This window comes from Mustela lutreola, chromosome 2, assembly GCF_030435805.1.
Source record: "Mustela lutreola isolate mMusLut2 chromosome 2, mMusLut2.pri, whole genome shotgun sequence".
Lineage (NCBI taxonomy): Eukaryota > Metazoa > Chordata > Mammalia > Carnivora > Mustelidae > Mustela > Mustela lutreola.
Window position 1 is genome coordinate 9,717,418 of NC_081291.1, and position 22,286 is coordinate 9,739,703.

At 50.6% G+C, this 22,286-nt stretch overlaps 1 protein-coding gene and 1 long non-coding RNA gene across 5 annotated transcripts; one reads left to right on the forward strand and one right to left on the reverse strand.

The window, feature by feature from the left end:
* Nucleotides 1-239: 239 nt before the first annotated feature.
* BRME1 (break repair meiotic recombinase recruitment factor 1) lies at nt 240-22,264 on the reverse strand. Of its 4 annotated transcripts, none has more exons than XM_059160189.1 (11): nt 22,125-22,264; nt 21,617-21,680; nt 21,085-21,136; nt 16,620-16,797; nt 12,316-12,397; nt 11,970-12,080; nt 7,624-8,925; nt 3,609-3,719; nt 3,274-3,362; nt 1,187-1,279; nt 240-969 (listed from the first exon to the last, which is right to left on the reverse strand). In XM_059160189.1, the coding sequence occupies exons 1-11, from the start codon at nt 22,130-22,132 to the stop codon at nt 813-815; spliced, it is 2,247 nt and encodes a 748-aa protein (XP_059016172.1). In that variant the 5' UTR covers nt 22,133-22,264; the 3' UTR covers nt 240-812. The 4 variants fall into 4 exon arrangements, with proteins under 4 accessions (XP_059016172.1, XP_059016173.1, XP_059016175.1 ...); XM_059160190.1 differs by lacking the exon at nt 22,125-22,264 and adding an exon at nt 21,844-22,006; XM_059160192.1 differs by lacking the exon at nt 11,970-12,080.
* Nucleotides 5,309-9,507, forward strand: LOC131823624 (uncharacterized). The gene is made up of 2 exons (XR_009350620.1): nt 5,309-6,044; nt 6,528-9,507. It is a non-coding gene; the product is annotated as an uncharacterized LOC131823624 (long non-coding RNA).
* Nucleotides 22,265-22,286: the final 22 nt, after the last annotated feature.

A 22,286-nucleotide genomic window follows, 5' to 3' on the forward strand; every position in this document is an offset into this window, starting at 1 on the left:
GGGTGTCTGTGCTCAAATGTGTACACATACGTGCACACACACAGCCACCCGCTCCTGGAGACTCTGGACACATTCAGTAACTTGTGGGGACCCCCTGATTCACCGGGCCCTGTAGTAGCCCAACCTACCTTCCTGGGGAGGATGAGAAGTAAAAGGAGAAAGAGGTGGTTAGGGAGGTTTGTGGGCGGAACATTAAAGAACTGAAAATACCTCAAACCCCAAATAGCAGGTCACAGATCCACACTAGGGAATGATTTATTAAGGGTTTAACCAGAAGAGATAAAATGGAAATCTAGAAAAAAACAGAGGTACCACCAACAAAGGGAGCCCTTTTCTCTACCAGGAGAAAAACAAATACTCTACCTCCCATAACCAAGCTAAAGAACGAAATTTGCAAATCCAGATAAACATGTGGGTGGCTCTGGGCTCTGCTCAGAAGCAGCTGGCTTCTGGAACGTGGGGGGGCACAGCCAGCGTCGTGCCTGTGGCCTCTGCTGTAGCCCCAGGAGGGAACAAATACATCCCTCAGAGGCTGTTGACATGGGCTTGGCCTCTTAGGTGTCCCATGGAAGCAGAATTCCAGGTCATCTGAGGGGAGGCTTTCGGGGCCCACTAGGGCCTGCTGGAGCATCTTACAGGATAAACCAGGGGGCACACAGGGCCCTGCAGGCTTTCTGGGGTCTGCTGAGGGACTGTTCCCAGCTGTTTGGCAGCAGCACTTCTGGGGCCATTGCAGAGCAGAAGCACACAGGCGCTGAGCCCTCGCGCACGTGTGTACACACAAGGCGCTTCTGAGGTGTTCTGGAAGTAATCTACAAATCCCTCCAGGACCGGTCCCCTGGAGGGAGATTCCCAGCCCCCTTTGATGAATAGGGTGCCGGGGCTTTCCCTGCCAGCCTCTCCTTCGCCTTCCTGTAGCCGAGGCGCTTGAGGGCCTCCAGGTCCCGGTGGGTGCTCATGATCAGCCGGCTGCACGGAAGCGTCAGCAGGGGCTGTGTGGGCTCCACCAGACCCCCGAAGGGCTGCTTACGCCCCCGCACAAGCTCGCACACTCGAACACTCCCAGCTCTCGGACACACACACAGGCAGATGCAGGCACTGGGCCCTCCCAGCCATCCCCCAAGGCCCCATCCCCTCTGCCGCCCCTCCCAGCCGGTTCCTCCGTGGATCCCAGCCCAGGGCTTACTTCAGGTGGGAGAGCTCAACAACGAGACCCAGCACCGTGTCTGTTGCATCCTCCATCCTGGCGGCCTCACAGCCTTTGAGGCCTACACAGGTCCTGGCGGGAAAGGAGAGAAGACAGGAGGTCTGACCTCACTGGACAGCTCTGCCAAACTCTGTTCTGGGGGCTTCTGGAGGGCCTGGAGTGGTCTCCAGATATTAATACCTTTTCCAGATACGAAGCCACCGGAGGCAGAGCCCTGATGGCCAGCCCCGCTGGCTCTACCATCGAAAGCACACCCAGAATCCAGCCGCTTCTCCCCACCACCTCGGTCCCCATCTGGACTGCTGCCACAGCCTCTCTGGCTCCCAGTTCCTGCCCCTACAGCCTGTTCCCCGCTCAGCACTGGGGTGGAGTGGGGTGTGAGAACAGAAACCCAGCCCAGCATCCCTCCTCAAAGCCCCTGCACCATCTGCCAACACCTCCGGACCCCCATCGCCTCCCCTCTCCTTCCCCTTCCCCCTTGCTCCAGCCACAGTGAATTCCTGGCTGTTCCCTGAGCACTTCTGAGGGCCCTGGAATGTTCTCTCCCCAAAGTCTCCTCCTGATGGGGGGAGGGAGACTTCTCTGATCAACACGTTAAGATTTTAACCCCTTCCTCACTGTCTTTTTCTCCTCAACACTCCACCATCTGACGGGTTTGCTTGTCTCTCACCTTCCCACCCCCACCAGAGGGAAGCTGTGGGTTTTGTCCCACACTGTCTGCCCATGCCCACAGCAATGCCTCGACGAGCTGGCACTGATGGCGTTAGTATCCATGGAAGGGGCGGAAGCACCACAGCACCCCTGTGTTTAACACATGCGGTCTGTGGGTGTGGGCCGAGGGCTGCCCTCCTGGACTCAGGTCAGCAGCTGTTCCTAAATCCTCCTCCACCCCAGCATGCCAGGGTCTCCTGGGCTGTCACCACAGGAACTCCAGCTCCACCACCCACTGCAGTCACCCCGAGATGGCATGTGGGCCTGGCCTTAGCCGATGCTTGTTTCACTCAGCCATAGGCCACTGCACCAGACCCATGACCTGCCTGGGGGCCTCCACATGTCCGTGTGGGTCACATCAGAGGCCACTGGAGATTCAGACAAGAAGCTCCCTTCTCTTTGCTCAAACAATAGTAGAGCCGCTCTAGCTAAACTGCCTCTGATCCCGTGCAGGGCATGTGTGTGCGTGTGTGTGCATGCACGCGTGCGCGTGTGTGGCAACAAGTGGTACAGCAGGTACTATGTACAAATGTGTGCATGAGCGGGAGGTGAGAACGTGGTCACCTTCTACCCTGAGGAGGAGGAGGAGGAGAAAGAGCAAGGAGACCTGCTCTGCCAAGGGCTGTGTCCCTCACCCCTCCTCCACACCTCTTGCCAGACACAAACAGAAACTTGGCCATGAATAATCGATAAGCTGCAGCCTCTGCAGAGAGGCCAGTTCAAGTACAAGGTAATAGGAGAGGACTGTCACCCAGTGCTAACGGCTGGCAGGGCTGGGAAAAAGGGAGGTGAGGGACTATGAGAGGCTCTGCGGTGGAGACAGAGGACCCGCCAACACGCACACATGCTCGCTCGCTCTCTCTCTCTCTCCCCATGGCCTGCAGGAGGGAGAGAAAGCAGCCTGCCTCACGGCACTGAGCCAAGTGAGGAGATGGGACAAGTCAGGAACTCTGCAGGGCCCTCTGGATGCCATAGTGGGGAGAGGCCCCAAGACCAGTGATTTTTAAACCCCGTCTGGGTCCCCTTCCCCTCCACAGAAATTCAGGGTAAGCTCTAGATCCTCTCTCCAGAAAAACACCTAGAATGTTAAAATAACCTATGGAACTGGGGGTACTATCCCAGGGGCCCCGGGGAGACACTCCGGTTTAGCTGTAGGTGGAGATCACCAGCGCTGAACTTGCGTAGAATGAGGGCTGCACAGTGTGAAAGACGGGGCTCAGCTCCCTCACGGAGGCCCATGGAGGGAGAGTGTCGGGGTGCCAGTGCCAGGAAAGCAGTGACACTCTCCCCTCCCAGGGGCTTAGGGACAACTGCTGCTGGGACAAGAGTCCTGGGTTAGCCTCCCCCTCGCCTACCTCAGCTGGAGCTCCGTGAGAAGCCTTCCATCAGCATGTGGGCTTGTGCCAGGCCAGCAAGAGGCCAGCCTGCTCCCGGAAGGAAACAACTGTAAAGAGGGCACACACACGTGAGTGGTCTAGCTGGTTGAGCCCTGCACGGGGAAGGAAGAGCTCATGCAGGGAACCTCTCAATTCTCCTGGGCCATGCCAGGAGCACAGAGGTAGAGACCCCTGCAGAAAAGTGATGAGTGAAGGGACAGGATGCCATGACAGCTAAACCCGGGGGCCACCAACCCGGGTTGCTCTCGCCCTCCCTACTCAGAAGGAGCAGACAGGGCAATGTTAGGCCTGACCCTGGTGTCCCCTGCCGAGCCTGTGCTTTCTGAAAGGCTGATCTGTGTTGGACGATGGCTCTGTTCCTGGCGGCTGAGGCGTGGCTCTGTCTCCTGCTCATCCTGCAGTATCTAGAAAGGTACAGAGAAGACCCTCCGTGATGGTGACTGGGGCGAAGTGGGCATCTGGTGTTGAGGGGAAGAGGCCGGCTAAGTAAGCCACCTATGTGTCAGGGAAAGACTTTTATAAATATGTTGTAAGGGAAATTTTTATAATTAATAGGGGAGAGAGCCAGATAAACCGGAGAAGCTTAAGTTTCTAAATGTCAACGGTGGTTTAATTTTCATGGAAAATGTCAAGCTCCATCATGGAGGGGACATGGGTCCCTCTGAAGAGGCAAAGAGGCTGGGGTGGAGTGGCCAGTCCACAGCCTCTTCTGAGGAGACAAAGTCCTGGAGTGAGAAGGGATCTGTTCCAAAGACATAATTTCCAAAGCAGGCCCCTCTCCCCTGCCGGGTGGGGGATGGGATGGAAGGCTTGGGCTACAGCTTACAGCTGCAGATCGTCCCTGAGTCTCAAGAACAGATGCGAAGAACTGCTTGTAGCCCGAGGGTTCTCACGGGGGGACGATCACCCTGAGCCGCTTCACGCTGGTCAGCAAACTCTGGTAGGGAGACTGCTACTGGCATCCAGTGGGTAGAGGCCAGGGGTACTGCTCAGCACCCAAAATTGCACAGGACAGCCCCACCACAGAGAACTATCTGGCAGCAGTGCCGAACCGGAAGTCTGCTGTAGACAATACAGTATCTCCCAGGCATCTGGCCTCCTATTCCAGGTAAGTGGTTCTTTGGTTTAAAATACAACTCACCCGGGATGCCTGGGTGGCTCAGTTGGTTAAGCAGCTGCCTTCGGCTCAGGTCATGATCCCAGCGTCCTGGGATCGAGTCCCACATTGGGCTCCTTGCTCTGCAGGGAGCCTGCTTCTCCCTCTGACTCTGCCTGCCACTCTCTCTGCCTGTGCTTGCACTCTCTCTCTCTCTGACAAATAAATAAAATCTTTAAAAAAAAAAAAAATACAACTCACCCAACTCACTGCACCCTTTTCAGCCGTGAGGACTATTACCTCTCCTAACACTCCAACCACTGCTCCCACCTGGGCTGTGTACATGTTTGACACAAAAAGGGCAGTCCCTGTACTGAATGTGCTGGAAGCCATCACTGTAAGACCCAAGAAGGCCTTGAAATCAACTTGTATATTTTAAAGATTTTATTTACTGGGGCACCCTGGTTAATGCAGTTAAGCATCTGCCTTTGGCTTAGGTTATGATCCCAGGGTCCTGGGATCCAACCTCACAGTGGGCTCCGTGCTCAGTGGGGAACCTGCTTCTCCCTCTGCCCTTCCAGCCTGCTCATGTTCTCTCTCTCAAATAAATAAACAAAACCTTAAAAAAATTAAAACAATTTAAAAAAAGATTTTATTTACTTATTTGACACAAGCAGGGGGAGCAACAGAGGGAGAGAGAGATTCCCCACTGAGCACAGTGCCCAACGCAGGGCTCCGTCCAGGACCACCAGAGCCAACGGCAGATGCTTAACCAACTGAGCCACCCAAGCGCCCTGGAATCAGCTTTTATTTATTTTTTTTTAAAGATTTTATTTATTTATTTGACAGAGAGAAATCACAAGTAGATGGAGAGGCAGGCAGAGAGAGAGAGAGGGAAGCAGGCTCCCTGCTGAACAGAGAGCCTGATGCGGGACTCGATCCCAGGACCCTGAGATCATGACCTGAGCCGAAGGCAGAGCCTTAACCCACTGAGCCACCCAGGCGCCCTGGAATCAGCTTTTAAACGACACTCCTTATGCGGCATACAGAGGCTCCACCAGCACTGTGGTGAGTGTCACATCCTAAGAGAGCTACTATAAAAAAAGAAAATACCACGCTTTCCCGTAGGAGAACCTGGGTTTGACACTGGTCTGTCACTGCTGTGTAACCTCTGTGAGGCCTCCTCCGAAGCAGTGCTCACAGCTGGCCCACTGTGGGCGGGGAGGGCCTCTTGGTGGGAGGCCACTGCTGCCACTCTCTCCATCCACCTGATTTCTCCATCTACCTGATTCCCTGTCCACCAGCCTTCCTGCCAGGCTCTATCTGGTACCTTTCTGTGGGAACCTGCTCATGCCGAGGTCGCCCTGACATGCTTGGGAACGCCCGGTATCAAAACAAAATGTGTCTGGACGTCAGCAATCTTGTCAGGGCAGCGCCTCTGCCCCTGGAGGGCCTCTCAGGTCTGACCACCCTGGCTGTCTGCCATTCCCTGCCTGCGGATTCCTTGGTGTTTTAAAGCCCAAAGTCAATGATAGCCAGCCTACCAGGAAGGACTTGCTCCTTTACCTGCTGGATGCCACTGAATATCCTGACCACTTTTCCTTTAACCACTGACCAACAGCCAGAGCCTGGGGTAAGAGACTCCTTTTCTTTCCAAGGGAAGGATTTATATTGTTTAATGGATGAGACTCCAGTTATAAAATTTCAGCTGTGCCCACACCTGCATGCCTACCTATCCTAGGTGACTGTGTTCAGACCCTAGGACTAAACTGCACTGTGACTTGCTTCCCATGATCTTCCTCATCTGGCGATTGAGAAATGGGTGGCACAAGAAGTAGGGGGCCCACGTGTGGCAGGGAGGGCCTGGTCTGACGTTACCTTGCAGGTGAACACTGTGAAGAGCCAAAAATGACCCCTGGCCCTCCCTTGGGAAAGCGGCACCTTGGAGACCTGCATTTGCCCAACCCAACCACATTCCCCTCTGCGGCTGGAGCAGCTGGCTTTCTTCGGCTCGGTACCAGAGGAAACAATATCCTGTGTTTCAGGGCCATGTCGTATGAAAAGACTCTTCAAGTGCTGAAGTGATAGGGTACAGAATGTCCACTCTGGGATACAGGTGGGAACGGTACTACCACAAACCTTGCAGGGGCAGGGACCACGCCTAATCTGTTGACTCCTGGCAGAGCTGGCCCTTGATAAGCACGTAACTGAATTAATGTTTTAAAGATCTCAACAGGACAGCCAGAAAAACAGAGGCCGCGGTCTGTGAAGCAAGCTGGGCTCTGTGCTCCAGGACAAGGCATCTGAGGCACAGGTGTGGAATCAGGCCAAACTGGGAGCAGACCCAGCCTGTTTCCCTCCTAGCTGTGTCACCTTGGGCAGGTGCCTCGACTCCTTCAGCCTCTTAACCACACCCAGGATGTGGAAAGAGAACCACCTACCTCCCAGGGTGTGACTGCAAAGCACTTAACCCAGACCCCCGTGTGCCAGTGGTGAGGGATGTGGCGCTTCCCTGGGGGCAGGGCCAGAGCAAGGCTGCTACCTGCCCCAGACAGGTGAATGCCAATGGGCTGCATAGGTTCAGCCGCTGGGGAAGGAGATGTTAGGCAGCTCTCCCACTGCCTGTTGAGCAGGCAGACCCCTGAAGGAAAGCAGAGTCCCTACAAATTCCAGCAGGAAAGCAAAATTCTGTCTATGTTTGAAAAAAATCGTATCAGGACCCTGAAATGACCTTTAAGGTGGACAAAGACTCTTTCCAGTTGGGGACTGAAGTCCTCTCCCCTAAGCCCAGCCCTGACATGGCTGGTTTTTTCAAAGTTATCGCTCAAGGTCTCAGGCAGTCTCTGTATATCTCTCAGAAACCTGCTGCCTGAGTCAGGCCCTGAAGTGTGGAGAGAACTGGGGGCTCCAGTCAGGAAAGCGAGAACCTCCATTAACTCTGCTGAGGCTGACAAAATACATGCAGGTCACTGCCCGGGGCTCTTCAGCTCCCAAGCAGACCCCTTACAGAAAGCCAAGTCTGTCCTTTCCAGAAAATCACTGACTCCATACCCACCAAATCTGCAACTCATTCCTCTAGATATGTGTGGCATATAAACAGATTGTCATGTACCCCAAATTCCACGCACCCACTACTGGGTGGTTTGGAAGAGGCTCGTGGCCACTTGACACCTGTCCTGGGATGGTCTGCCACAACATGGGGAAGCTCTTACCTGTTCAGGTGAGGCTTCGAAGTCAGGGGCTTCCAGGGCATCCCGTATCTGGCTGTCTGGCAGGAAGTCAGGTTCCATGGCTGAGGACTCCCCCAACACAGCCTGGTCTGCAGAGCCAGGAGGGGGCTCATGCCAGCTTGTGGGGTCCGCAGGGACATCTATGCTGTCCTGGCAGGCCCTGGTCTCCTGGGAAGGGCCACCCACTGCTTCTCTGTGCACTGGTGGAGCAAAGGCTCCAAGAGACAGACTGAATCCCTCAAGGTTTTGTTCAGGGCTCTGGTGACCTAATTCAACTGCTTTTTTACCTGTGGACTGCAACAGTAAAGGCAGTGCACACACACCTCCCAGCCCCTCTTGATCCAGGCCAGGCACCTTTGTCTGATTAATACCTGGGCCCATTTCCGAGGCTAGAAGACTGAAATTTCCTGCACCTGTCGTGGGCTCTCTTATCTTGTGACCCAGAGCCAGGCAGGATGCAGGGCCCCCTGGAATGTTGCCAGGAAGCTTGTCTTCCCACCCTGCCTCCCCTCTGTGTCCTGTCCCCCCCATGAGAGGTGTGCCTCTGAGCAGGGTCCCAATGCAGCCTCCATCAGGGGCCTTCCCACTGGGACAAGTAGGTGCCCTCGTGTTGGCCTGCTCATCTGGCCCGATAACCTCCGGAGCCCTCTGTTCTGGCTCAGTGGGATGTGTGCTCAGATCTTTGATGACAACGGTCCCAAGGGAGGAGTGTCTTGGGCTGCTACAATTCTGTTCTGCTTCCCTGCCAGTCTCGCTGGTTATCCACAAGGTGTCAGGGAGGCCCTGGGCTGCAGATCTGGGCTCCGGGCCCTGAGTGATGGGACCTACGACACTGTCTCCTTCCTCCTGATGCCTCTCAGTCAGGTCAGCCCCTGCTCCCCCTCGGGGACCTGCTTTCTGGATTGCTCCTTGTTCTGACTCCTTCTCTGCAGCACCACTACTCAGCAGGGGACCTTTCTGGCCATGATAGCCTAGAATCCAACACCCTTCCCTGCTTTCACCCTCTGGTGTGTTGGTTACTTGCTCCAAGAGGTGGTCCTGGCTGGCCCTCTTGGAGGCCAAGGACACTGTCCCCCATTCTGGAGAGGCATCAATGGAGGCTGAGGGCTGAGGGGTCCCACTGCCAGGCACACGTGTCATGGGCTTTTGGTCTCTGTGCTCAGGGTGGGTGCTGTCTCTCTGGGTCTGGGCACTCAGCTCCCTGGCCTCCCAGGGAGCAAGCCCTAGGGATTCCTCCCCTGGTTGGCTTCTGTCCTGCTGGGCACTGGGCTCTGGTGGTGTTTCCTGTGGAGAGAAAAACACTCAGCCTCGAGCCTTCAATTATCAACCATTTCTAAAGACTTTTCTTCTTCTTTTTTTTTTTTAAGTAGGCCCATGCCCTGCATGGAGCCCAATGTGGGGCTTGAACTTATGACCCTGACATTAAGTCCTGAGTGAAATCAAGAGCTGAACACTTAACTGACTGAGCCACTCAGGTGCCCCAAGACTTTTCCAGTTGGAATTACCTCCCATATAAAGTCTCAGACGCTGCACATGATGTCCCCATTCAGTACCAGTGCTGGCCATAGTTAGAACTAGGGGCTGCACGGGCAAGAGGAAGCACAGGAATCCCTCCTTCCATCAGCTCCTTTCCACCAGCACCAGGCACACAGAGGCTCTTGGACAGATCAAGGATATAAATCAAGGAGGCCTGTGGATTGTGCCCATGTTGACTGCCTGGCGCTGGCAAAAGATGCTAGTTACAGAACATGTTACCACTGGAGGAAACGGGAGGAGGGCATACACAGATCTCTCTGAAGTGTTTTGTTTTTTTGTGGTAAAATACACATTACATAAAACTCGGCATCTTAACCATTTTGAAGTGTACAGTTTAGCCCCATAAAGTACGTTTACTTTGTTGTACAAACATCACTACGATCCATCTCCAGAACTCTTTCCATCCTCCCAAACCGAAACTCTGTTCCCATGAAACAACTCCCCATCCTTCTCTTCCAGCACCTGGTATCCACCAACTATTTTCTCACTGTACAATTTTTTTTTTTTTGAGAGACAGTGTGTGTGCACCATGAGGGGTGGGGGAGCAGAAGGGAGAGAATCTTAAGCAGGCTCCAGCACAGAGCCCAATGTGGGGTTTGATCCCATGACTCTGAGATCATGACCTGAGCCAAAATCAAGAGTTGGACTCTTAACCAACTGAGCCACCCAAGAGCCCCTGTCTCCTCTAGGGACCTCCTATAAATGAAATCCTATAGTATTTGTCCTTTTGTGGCTGGCTTATTTCACTGAACATAATGTCCTCCAGGTTCATTTATGTTGTAGCAGGTGTCAGAATGTCTTTGCTTTTTACGGCTGAATAATATTTCATCATATGGATATGCCACATATTGTTTATCTGTTCATCTACTGATGGGCACTTGGGTCTGTGCTATTTTTGCAACTTTCTAGGAGTCCATAATTATTTCAAGATAAAGACTTAAAGGAGCAAGAAGGAGAAGGAAGTGAAGTGAAATGTCCCTAACGGAGGTAGAGATAACCAGAGCAGGGTGCGAAAAGAGGGTTCTGGCTGGGACGTAGATACGTAACTGTCCTTTAGGTAGATGGCAGCTCAATCCAGGCTCTCAGTCCTAAACCTCCAGAAGCGCTGCAGCCCGGGATCTCTCCCAGCTCTGGATGCTGGTAGCCAACATTTTCACCTGGTATCTCCCAGTCATCTCCGACGATACACGGCTGACACTGGCTCCTGAGAGTGCCCTCAGAGGCTCCCTGTCTCGACTACAACAACTCCATCTTTCAAGCTATTCAGGCCCCAAACCACGGAGTCAGCCCTCCGTTGACTCCCTTCCCCTCACATCCATGCCATCAAGTCTCCCTCCAAACTGGACTGCAAATAATGACATTTGGTAGGTAGGGACCGAGGTTTGTACCCAAGGGCACTCTACAGACAGCAGTTGTCCGCCTTCCCACACTTCTCTCATGCAGTGACCAGTGCTGAGGGAGAAACCTCTGCCACAGGTACTCCCTACACCAATCAGGCCCAGCCTTTCTACGAGGGTCTGCACTGCCAGTATCAGACCACTGAAGGCCAGAGCATGTCAATTTGGCTTCAGAGAAGCCACTGGCAACCAGCTGCTGAGTTACACAGTGTTTCCCACAGTCAACAGCGAATCTAGGACCCCTCTTACTAGTTAGTTAACTTTAAGTAAGCTCTACTCCCAACATGGGGCTTGAACACACAACCCCAAGATCAAGAGTCACATGCTCCGCTGAGTGAGCTGGTCAGGCGCCCCGACGCTTCTTGTTTTTAAATTAAACTTTTTGTGAGATCATTGTAGATTTAGATGCAGTTATGAGAAATGATGGGGAAAGACTCCTCATGCCCTTTACCCAGTTCCCCCAGGGGTAACATCTTGCATAACTCAAGTACAATATCACAACCCAGACGCTGATGTCGATAAAGTTCACCGACCTTGTTTGGCTTTCCAGTTTGAGCTCTACTTGTTTGGATGTGTGTATGAAGTTCCCTCTCATAGTGGAGGCTGTGCATCCACCACACAGACAAGATACGGAAAATCTCCACCATGGGATCACTGTGCTGCCATGTGTAGCCACACTCACCTCCCTCCACCCTGCCAACCCTGCTCCAACCCCCTGTAACCACTAACCTCCCCACCATCTCTATAATTTTCTCATTTCAATAACGTCATGCAAATGGAACCCTGCAGTGTATCACCTCTTTGGACTGGCTTTTCCCACTCCACACAACGCCCTGCAAGTCCATCCAGATTGTTGTGTGTTTCACTAGTTTGTTGCTCTTTAATTGCTGGGCTGTGCACCATGGCGTGTTCAGCCATTCACCCACTGAAGGATATCTGGGGTCTTCCCAGTTTGGGATGATTACAAACACAGCTGCTGGGAATGCCCACCCCTCACTTCTGCAGGGGCCTCTGTTGCCAGAGACATCATCACCCTCAGAGCTCACAGTGGAAAGGACGAGAGAGTATATTGTAAGACCCACCCTCCTCCCCCAAACCACACAAAATCTTCCGAGAAGCAAAGAGGTTCAGGGATAGAATATGGGCTGTCTTTCTGCATTTTTACTATTCTTATGCATCCTGGGAAAGAGGGCTGTGGCCTTGACCGCTTTGCTGCAGACACAGCTGTCCTGAGCACCTCGCATAGGCCTGGTGTGCACTCCACAGACATCTGCAGCACGGTGTACTGAAAAGGGGTATGCTGACCAGTGCGGGTCTAGCCAGTGCCAAAGAAAACCAAGGCTGAAGTCAGCTGCCAAGGATGGACCAAGAAGAAGCTGTATCTAAGGGGCTGACCTGGCTGATTTTAGGGGCTCCATCCCTGAGGTCCTCTTCCCTCAGCTCTGCTTGTCCTGACACTGTCTTCCTGGGTTTTGCAAACTGGGGGACAAACCTCCTGGCTGGGTTCTGTGAACCGGAAACAAGAACAAAACAGCAATAAAGATAAAGGGAGGAATGAGGTTTCAGAAAACAAATGCCAAACCAGTTTCTTTCTTGCAGCCTCAAATCCAGCCCTTGCCTTCCATCCCCAGCGCACAGTCTCACCAGCCTGCCAGCCTTCTGGTGAGGAATGGAGACAAGAATTCCAGCTTAAGGGAGGTAGTGTCATTGGTTCATTTATGAGGCCCTAAAACAGGCTCACCTGGGAAAGAGGAGAGGGAACTGGCTCCTTTTCTGGTTGCCCGAGGAGCCTGGAGGGAGTTCCTGCTTCTTCATCATGGGAGCTGGATGGAGAAAGACAAAAACAGGGGAGGTTCGGAAGTCCTGGGACGCTGTCAGTGCATGTGGTGAGGCAAACAGAGGAACGTGGTGCTCAGACTCCTGTAAGGGAGGCAGGCCCTAGAGCACATGCTTAGAGCGGATGGGAGGGAGAAGGGAAGCAGTGCCTATGGTGACACTTGGCTGACAAGAAGGGTGCAGAGACCCACAGCTAGAATCCAGGCTGCCTGCTTCTGCAGCAGTTTATCCTTATAATCCCAAGAATTGGCTCCTAAAATAAGAATAGGAATTCCCATTTGGAATAATACTCCAACCCCCAACTCTATAAATTCTAGAGAAATGAAGTTGTAGATTAAAAAAAAAAAAAAGTATCTAAAAAGCAGGTGTAGGGGTGCCTGGGTGGTTCAGTCGGTTAAGCTTCTGTCTTTGGCTCAGGTCATGATCCCAGGGTCCTGGATTCGAGCCCTGCATCAGGCTCCCTGCTCAGTAGGGAGCCTGCTTCTCCCTCTCCCACTCCCCCTGCTTGTGCTCTCTCTCTGTCAAATAAATATTTAAAAAATAAAAAATAAAAAAGCAGGTGTATTCGTAATTGTCAAAATGCAGAAGCAACTGAGGCAGCCTTCAACAGGTAAATGGCTAAACCGCGTGCATCCAGACGCCCAGGCGCCCCTAAAATTGAAATTTTGAAGTTTTAGTTCCAGATTTTGATCTTTTTTCTTAACAATGAGTATTATTCAGCGCTAAAAGAAATGAGCCATGAAAAGACTGAGAGGAAACTCAAATGCATATTCCTAAGTGAAAGAAGCCAGTCTGAAAAGGCTACATACTGTATGATTGCCACTTTCTGACATTCTGGAAAAGGCAAAACTATGAAGACAATAAAAAGATCAGTGGTGCCAGGGTTGGGGAGGGGAGGGATGAACAGATGGAACACAGGATTTTAGGCAGCAAAAATATTCTGTTTGAGATTATAATGGTGGATACATGTCATCCTGCATTTGCTCAAACCCAAAGAACATACAACACAGAGTGAACTCTAAAATAAACTGTGGATTGTGGGTGATTATCATATGTCAGTGCAAGTCCATCCTTGGTAACAAGTGTACCACTCTGGTGAGATGGTGATCATGGACGGGGGGCGGTGTGGGGGGCGGCTATGAGAAATCTCCATACCCTCTCTTCAGTGTTATTGTAAACCATGCGCCTGGGTATCTCAGTCGGTTAAGCGTCTGGCTTCAGCTCAGGTCATGATCCTGGGGTCCTGGGATCGAGGCCGGTACTGGGCTTTCCACTCAGTGGGGACTCTGCTTCTCCCTCTCCCTCTGTCCTTCCTCCTGCTCGTGCTTACTCACTCATTCACACTGGTATCTCTCTTTCAAATAAATAAATAGCATCTTTAAAAAAATTAAATTATAAACCTGAACATCTCTAAAAATCTGGGTCTTTTTATTATTTATTTTTTAACATTTTTAAAAAGATTTTATTTTATTTGACAGACAGAGATCACAAGTAGGCAGAGAGGCAGGCAGAGAGAGAGGGGGAGGCAGGCTCCCCACTGAGTAGAGACCATGATGTGGGGCTCGATTCCAGGACCCTGGGATCATGATCTGAGCCAAGGGCAGAAGCTTTAGCCCACTGAGCCACCCAGGCACCCCAAAACTAGGTCTTTTTAAAAAGCATCTGAGATTTATGGTTTTATCTAAATAAATGGGGATATATATATATATATATATATATATATATATATATATATATTGTTAAGAAAAAAGATCAAAATCTGGAACTAAAACTTCAACATTTCAATTTTAGGGGCACCTGGCTGGCTTAGTCGTTGAGCATCTGCCTTCGGCTCAGATCATGATCCCAGGGTCCTGGGATTGGGCCCTGCATCAGGCTCCCTGCTCAGCAAGAGGCCCACTTTTCCCTCTCCCACTCCCCCCGCTTCTATTCCCTCTCTCACTGTCTCTCTCTCTCTCTCTGTCAAATAAATAAATAAATTTTTTTTTAAATTTCAATTTTAGAAATTTTATAAGTGGAATAGGAAAAAGCATGAAGATGTGTAACAGGTTTAAATTGTATTAGGGAGCTGTTGGAGAAAGAATAAATCTACATACTGATAGCAAGAGTCTCTGTGAAAAAAAATTTTTAAAAATATTTTTTATTTATTCATTTGAGAGACAGCGAGTGAGCACAAGCAGGAGGAGAGGAAGAGGGAGAAGGAGAAGCAGACTCCCTGCTAAGCTGGGAGCCTGAGGAGGGGCTCAATCCCAGCACCTGGAGATCATGACCCGAGCTGAAGGCAGACACTTAACGACTGAGCCACCCAGGTGCCCCTATTTGAAAATTTTTATTCAGAATGGGTTGTTTGGGTGGCCGGTAAGGTAGTATTTCATTTCTCAACATAAATGTGTTAGGTTTGTTTGCTTTATATTGCCTTTTTTTCTATTATACTTCTATGCACATGCTATTTCTTTCTTTCTTTTCTTTTTTTTTTTTTTTTTTTTTTAAGATTTTATTTGCCAGAGAAAGACACAGCAAGAGAGGGAACACAAGCAGGGAGAGTGGGAGAGGGAGAAGCAGGCCTCCCGCTGAGCGGGGGGCCTGAGCAGGGCTCGATCCCAACACCCTGGAATCATGACCTAGACTGAAGGCAGATGTTTAACGACTGAGCCACTCAGGCACTCCACCTTTTTTTTTTTTTTTTAAGATTTTATTTATTTATTTGACAGACAGAAATCTCAAGCAGGTGGAGAGGCAGGCAGAGAGAGAGAGAGAGGAAGCGGGTTTCCCGTTGAGCAAAGAGCTCGATGTGGGGCTTGATCCCAGGACCCTGGGATCATGACCTGAGTCGAAGCAGAGGCTTTAACCCACTGAGCCACCCAGGTGACCCTCTTTTTTTTTTTTTTTTTTTTAAGATGTATTTATTTATCTGAGGGGGAAAGAGAGAGAGAGAGCACATGTGTGGGGAAGGGGGAGAGGGGAGAGAGAATCTTTAAGCAGACTTTGCACTGACTGCAGAGCTCAATGCAGGGCTTGATTCCACGACCCTGGGATCACAATCTGAGCCAAAACAAGAGCCAGACGGTTCACCGACTGAGCCACCCAGACACCACACACATGGTATTTCTTAATAAAACATTTTAAAAACAAAAATAGAAAAAAGAGGGTGGGAACCCACTTATATGCATTCTGACTATTACGGACTCAGACAGCAAGATGGGCGGTGCCTAGGACCCCATGAGCCCTGTTGGCCTCACCAGGAGGGAGGAGTACAGTGATACTGTGGGGCCTGGGAGAATGGCTTAGGTGTGACATGTGACCCCTCTTCATATCATGCACACAGCAGTGCTGCCTTTAATCTTAAAACTGCAGTGACCTGAGATCACACATCTTCCACCTCCAAAAACAGTTTTGTTGGGCAGACTGTGTGCTGCAATTGTTTACTCAGAAAACCTGTAGACCAGTCCATGAGGCTTTCTCTGAGGACTTCTGGTGGCAGGAACCCTCCTTCTCCTAACTCCTGCTAACCCTTTCTACTTTGCTCTAGTTATATGTGGTTTAACCCCATGAACAAACTATTCTCCAGATCCTCCTTTTTCCCCCACTGCCCTTCATTACATATTCCTGGGGGGGAAAAGAAAAGAGGAACTGAGAAACACATGGTGGTTACGAGCACAGGAGCCAGACACAGTTAGGCCCCCAGCTTGCCCTGCACCAGCTCAGTGGCCTTGGGCAAATAAGTCATTTGATCTTTCCAAATCTCAAGAGTTCTCACCTGTGACATGAGGATAAAAACCTATCTCATAGTACAAACGAATGGATAGGTGGTAAAGTGTTTATCATTAGCATACTGTCTGGCATATAACTACTATCTCCTTTCATGAGTTATTATTTTGCAGACCTACAACTCCATCAGTCCCTTCTTGATCAAGAAGGAATGCAGGATTAACATGGGTCTGACCAGCAGACAGGACAAGATGCATTCTATTATTAAGTGATATTGAAAAATTCAAGTTTTTCCTTGCTCCTGGTTAAAATATCCTTTCTTGCTAGAGAGGAGAGTCTGGGGAGGAAGGCTTTGAGAAGCAACCCGAGGGCCCCTGCGCCCTGCCCAGGGGGAGGTGTGGAGTTGGATGGGTCACGTTGGTCCCCTCCCCTTTATGTCCTGTCTACTGGGCTGAGGTCTCGTTGGTGGGGAGGCTGGCTGGAATGTTCCAAGGCACCAACCTGGAGGCTGTCTGTTCTGGTTCCTCTGTCTTCTGCTCTGTAGAGGAAACGGGTTCTGATCTGCTTTCTGACTCTTCAGGGAGACATGAAGAGCCCCACTCAGAATTCTGGGGGGGCCTGTCAGAGTCTTCTAGCCTTGGGTTCTTTGGGGCCTTCGGAGGACGGACTCCTTCTCCTCCTGATTTAGAGAGAAAGGAAGATAAAGGGATGGGAGATGCAGGAAGTGTGTACTGCTATGGCTGACACCAAACGTGGCAGGGCCACAGCTGCAACATGAGCAAGCTTATTCCAAGGGTAGGAAACCCCTGCTCTGACTCTAGCCCGGAGAGACAGATGGGATGGCACCTTGTCCAAGAGCTTAGGTGGCCATGGGATTTAAAGGCTTTCTACCTAAGGACCGGTCGTGACTGAGACTGAATCCTGAGGTGGCCTGGCACCAAACTACGCCAGATAACCTGGCCCAGCCGATTGTCTCTCTAGGAAGGTGGTGAGAGGTGTGTACTGGCTTCCTTGGGTCTCAGCTCAAATGCTGATGTAAAGGGCCATTCCTGACTCCTCTAAAGAGCACCCTCTTTCAGACCCATGCTCTTTTTTTTTTATTCTCTTCACAGCTTTTTAAAAATTTATTTTTTTTGAGAGAGAGAGGGGAGGGGAGGAAAAGAGACTCTTAAGCAGGCTCCACACCCAGTGCAGAGTGTGACACAGGGTTCGAGGTCAACCCTAAGATCATGACCTGAGCTGAAGTCAAGTTGGAAGCTTAACCACCTGAGCCATCCACGCACCCCCACTTCACAGTTTTTTGTTTTTTTGTTTTTTACCAGTAGCTATGCACTGGTTATTTTCCATCTCCCTCAATATAAGGAGGGGTCTTTCTCACCCTCTGCTGAGTTTCAAGAGGCTTGAAGATCATCTAGTACACTGTTGGTGCTCAATAAATACCTGGTAGATGACTGAATAAACATCTTTGTAAAACAGAGATCACCACCAGGAAACACAGACAGGACTAAATTATGCGCCACTCTAGTTTTCTGTGGATGCCTGCAGATTATCTGTCCTGGGAAAACTGGGACTAGAGTCGTCAAGTACTAGGGAAGTGATGTTCCAGCTGCCCCTTGGTCTCTTCTATCTCTGTGATACCTTCCCCATCACTGAAAAAAACAATTAAGAGCCTAACACCTATTTGCTGAATGAAGGAAACTTCCTTACACAGAAACTGCCAATAGTGGCTGACTTCTTTTTTTTTTTTTTTTTCAGATTTTATTTATTTATTTGACAGAGAGAGATCACAAGTAGACAGAGAGGAAGGCAGAGAGAGAGGAAGGGAAGCAAGCTCCCCGCTGAGCAGAGAGCCCGATGCGGGACTCGATCCCAGGACCCCGAGATCATGACCTGAGCCGAAGGCAGCGGCTTAACCCACTGAGCCACCCAGGCGCCCCTAGTGGCTGACTTCTAAGATCTCCCTAAACGTGGCCCCAAACCAATCATTCAAAAAACAAATCATTCAAAAAACAATCATTCAAAAAAAAAAAAAGAGTTTATGGTGCCTGGGTGGCTCAGTGGGTTAAGCCTCTGCCTTCGGCTCAGGTCATGATCTCAGGGTCCTGGGATTGAGCCCCGAATCGGGCTCTCTGCTCAGCGGGGAGCCTGCCTCCCCCCTCTCCTCTCTGCCTGCCTCTCTGCCTACTTGTGATCTCTGTCTGTCCATTAAATAAATAAAATCTTAAAAAAAAAAAAAAACCCAAAACAAAAGATAAGGGTTGAATCTAGTGAGTTCCAAGACAGACGCTGTCCTGAGAAGTTGGATGCGTGATAATAAACTTCAAGGTAGGGTTCCCACTGTTACATCCATCTTATGGATAAGAAAGCTAAGGTACATGGAGGCCAAGGAATCTGGAATGGCATCCAGTCAGTGCAACTGCAGAGCCTGCACACCTAAGGGTACTTGAGTATTTATTGAGCACCTACTATAAACTATGCCCCTGACCCCATAGTGAGAACAAAAAGGCAAACCAGACCCTGGCCTGATCTTTCTGAAGGTCTGTCAAGGAGACCCTTTCCAACCTCAGCTCCTTACACAGCTTGAAGCAAACCCACTGAATAAGCTCCCTCTCCCCAGTACTGATCACCAGGGTCCTCATTAGCATTCACTCAGCTGTTTGTGTTCCAGAAGACCACCGTGACTTTCCTATAATTTTTGGATTCTGTAAGTTATGGTGTGCCCATTTAGAACTTCACTGTACTGCTGCGTATTTGATTAGTGCTCTCAGCTAGAAGCATTTTTTCTTTCTCCCCTGAGTAGACCCTAAGGGTCACAAGGGCAGGAACTGAGTCTATTGCACCCACTGATCTCTTTGTCCTGCCTGTCATCCCACCCTGCTTAGGTGTCCACCCCAGTGCTGCACTCAGAGCAAGGCTCCAATGAATGCTTCTTACACAACCATATTCCCGTCTTGTGGTCTGCCAAAAAAAGAGGCAAAATTAAGCAGCTTTGTTTATTTGGTTTCTTAAGATGCCCAAACACTAGCTCACTTTGCTCATCCAGTGGACATGTGCACCAAATAAAAACCAAAATATCAACAGAAGTGAAGAGCCTCCCATTTCCTTCCTGTGATCTATCCCCACAGGACTAATTTAAGAAAAACTAAAGGCAGAACCTTATGTTCAACACCAAAGGCCAAAGATGTTGGGAGGGAAGGGCTTCTTTCACCACCTGCCAGAATCGTCTTCTTCTCTCCCCACCTCTTCCAGGACACACAGAAACAGCTGTCCTGGACCAGCCTTGGATCCACTGAGCTAGGAAGCCCACTGCCAAGAGAGGCCCCAAATGACCTGCTGTGGGTGGGCCTGGCTGTCCCCAGCTTCCCCAGGCAAGGTCAGTGAAATTCCTATGTTTCCGAGTAGCCTGTTGCTCATCTCTACACAAAACATTTTTAATCCATTGCTAATTTTTCTATCCCACATTGTGGGAAAAAAAAATGAGTGCTACTCCCTATGCTCATTAGCCAGTAAGTAGTCATTTCTAAACTTTTTTTTTTTTTCAAAGAGTTTATTTATTTATTTGACGGAGAGAGACAGTGAGAGAGGAAACACAAGCAGGGGGAGAAGCAGGCCTCCAGCTCAGCAGGGAACCGGATGAGGGCCTTGATCCCAGGACCCTGGGATCATGACCTGAGCCAAAGACAGATGCTTAACAACTGAGCCACCCAGGCATCCTCATTTCTAAACTTTCAAGAAGTTTAAATTATCTTCAACAATGACAAGGAAATGGAGCTATGCTATGCCGTGCTAGGTGTTTTTCTTTGTGCATGAGAAAACTACATATATACATATATGTGTGTACACACACACACACACACACACACACACAAGTAAAGATGGTCATGATATTCCATAAAATGAAAAATGGGGATTACAGATCAGCATGTGTGATGATTCTATTGTCTAGTAAAAAAAAAAACCACTGTATTTGTGTATACAAAGAAGATTGGAAGTAGGGTACTGAGGTTCAGTGCCTGGATTTTGATGCTGTCCTGTGATTTCTCATTGTCCTGTGGTTGCATTGGATATTAACCTTAGGGGAAGCTGGAGGGAGAGTAGAAAGAGCTCAACTATTTTTGCAAGTTTTTTGTAAGTCCCAAATTATTTCAGAATGAAAAGATTTGTGGGGTTTTGTTTTATTTTGTATTTAATTCTGAGAGGAGAATCATAATACCAGCTAACACTGTGTACTACCTAAGGTCTATCCTTCGTGTTTTACAAATACTAATCCACATACGAGCTCTAGGGCAAGTTCTCTGCCTTGGTACTCTTGATATTTGGGACCAGATCATTTTGTATTGTGGGCAACTGTCCTGTGCACTGTAGGATTTAGTACATTCCTGGCCTCAACCCGCTAAATGCCAGTAACCAGCCTGCACCACATACATCAGTTATAGAAACCAAAAATGTCTCTAGACATTTCCAGTGTCCTCTGAGGGGCACAAATCCTCCCCTAACCAGGTTGAGAATCATTGTTTGAATGGAAAGGGAAGGTGCCTTTATTATCCTCTATTTACAAAAGGGGGAAACTGAGGTACAGAGTAAGTCATCTGACATAGCACACGGAGCCTGAGAGCTGGGATGAACCCAGGGTTTTGGTTCCAAAGCATAACAATTAACTACACACCCAATGACCCTGTAGCACCTCAAAGACCTTGTACTTCTATTCTAAGGTTGTCTCTGAGAGTGTACCCCTGGCCTAAGCCCATGGGATCCCACCAGAGACTGGAGGAAACTGCAGAAAGCTTTCACTTTCTACTGTATGAACTTCTCACAATTTATACTTTTCTTACTAGCATGTACTAAATCACTTTTTTCCCCGAGGAGCTTGATGTGGTCATGTTAGCATTTCTGCAACAAACAAACCTACAATCCTCCTATAACCAGAAGCAGCAATAAAGCAGTGCCAACTTGAATGTCCACATACCTGAAGTCCGAAGCTTCTTCCTCTTACTCATTTTATCCCTCTTTTGAAAAATCTGAAAACAAGCAAAATCCCATCATTACAGGTAGTCCCTGTCTCTGGGTACAGACAGACCCAGTGACCCTGGCAGAGGGCAGAAATCACTCTCACCCCACCTCACCCTATCTGGCTGGGGGGCCAAGCTGGGCTCCAAGGGGACACAGTGGGGGGAGTCACAACCACCCTGGGCCATGACCCGGTAAGAATTCAACCTTCCTTTATGCTGCAGGGAGCAGAGGGAACTGCCCATCTGCCCATCCAGGGAAGCCCTGACGACCTCAACTCTAGTCCCTAAATTGGGACAGGCTATGTGAAGCCTCCTCCCCTCTGGCTGTGGTCTGAGACCCTTGCAGGGACACCTGAGGATTCTGGAAGGAGCCACCTGGGGCCCTTCGAAGGGTCAGGGAGCCTTGTGGAGGATGCCTGGGGCCCGGATGCAGGAGTCACCACAGACCAGCTCCTGCCAGCCCTGGGGTCCAGACAAGCCCCAACCGACCTGGGCCACTGAAGTTGTCAAGGTCGCTCTGTCCTTATCAGGAACTGAGTAGGTCTGCCCGGATCTGTTGGGAAACAATTCGGTTAAGTCATTTGCGTTAGGATTTTCTGAGAAAATAAAAGGCAAAGTTGGCTCTCACGGAGGCCGGGCAGCAGGGCGGGAAGCTGAAGGGCGGGAAGGCCCGAAGCCTGAGACCTATGAACCCGACTTTCGGTGACCAAACCTACATTAACTCCACCTCGGCCACCTAAAAGTGTGGAATGCCCAGAACGGGGCCGCCAGGAGAAGCCAGAGCCCACAGGTGGCCACTGGACGCCGCGAGTCCGGGAGCCGCCACCGACCCTCACACCTGCTCGCGCGCGCCGCCTCTTTCCCGCGCAACCAGCGGCCCCGTCGTGCGCATGCGCGATGATAGCACCGCCCCTCACACTCACACACCACGCGCGACCCGCCTCTTTCCCGGCGCAGCCCACAGCACCGCCCACCGCCCCGCAGTACGCACGCGTACCCGCGCATTGCCTGCCGGGAGTCGTAGTTTCATTGCGGCGGGCCCAGTAAGTCCAGTGGCTGCGCTGCGGTGCCGCGGCGCCTGAGGGCCGAGGCGGAAGTGAGGCGGCCACACCGGGGGTCGAGGGCGCAGGGTCAGCGGTCGCGGGGAGCTCACGAGGGG

Bases quoted from the DNA above. Each gene is read 5' to 3' on its own strand.
- BRME1 (XM_059160189.1), bottom strand. The intron at 16,798-21,084 runs GTATGTGGACAT...TCTCTAAATCAG, and splicing joins GAAGAAGCTTCGGACTTCAG to GAGGAGAAGGAGTCCGTCCT. The intron at 3,720-7,623 runs GTAAGAGCTTCC...GTACCTTTCTAG, and splicing joins TCGAAGCCTCACCTGAACAG to ATACTGCAGGATGAGCAGGA.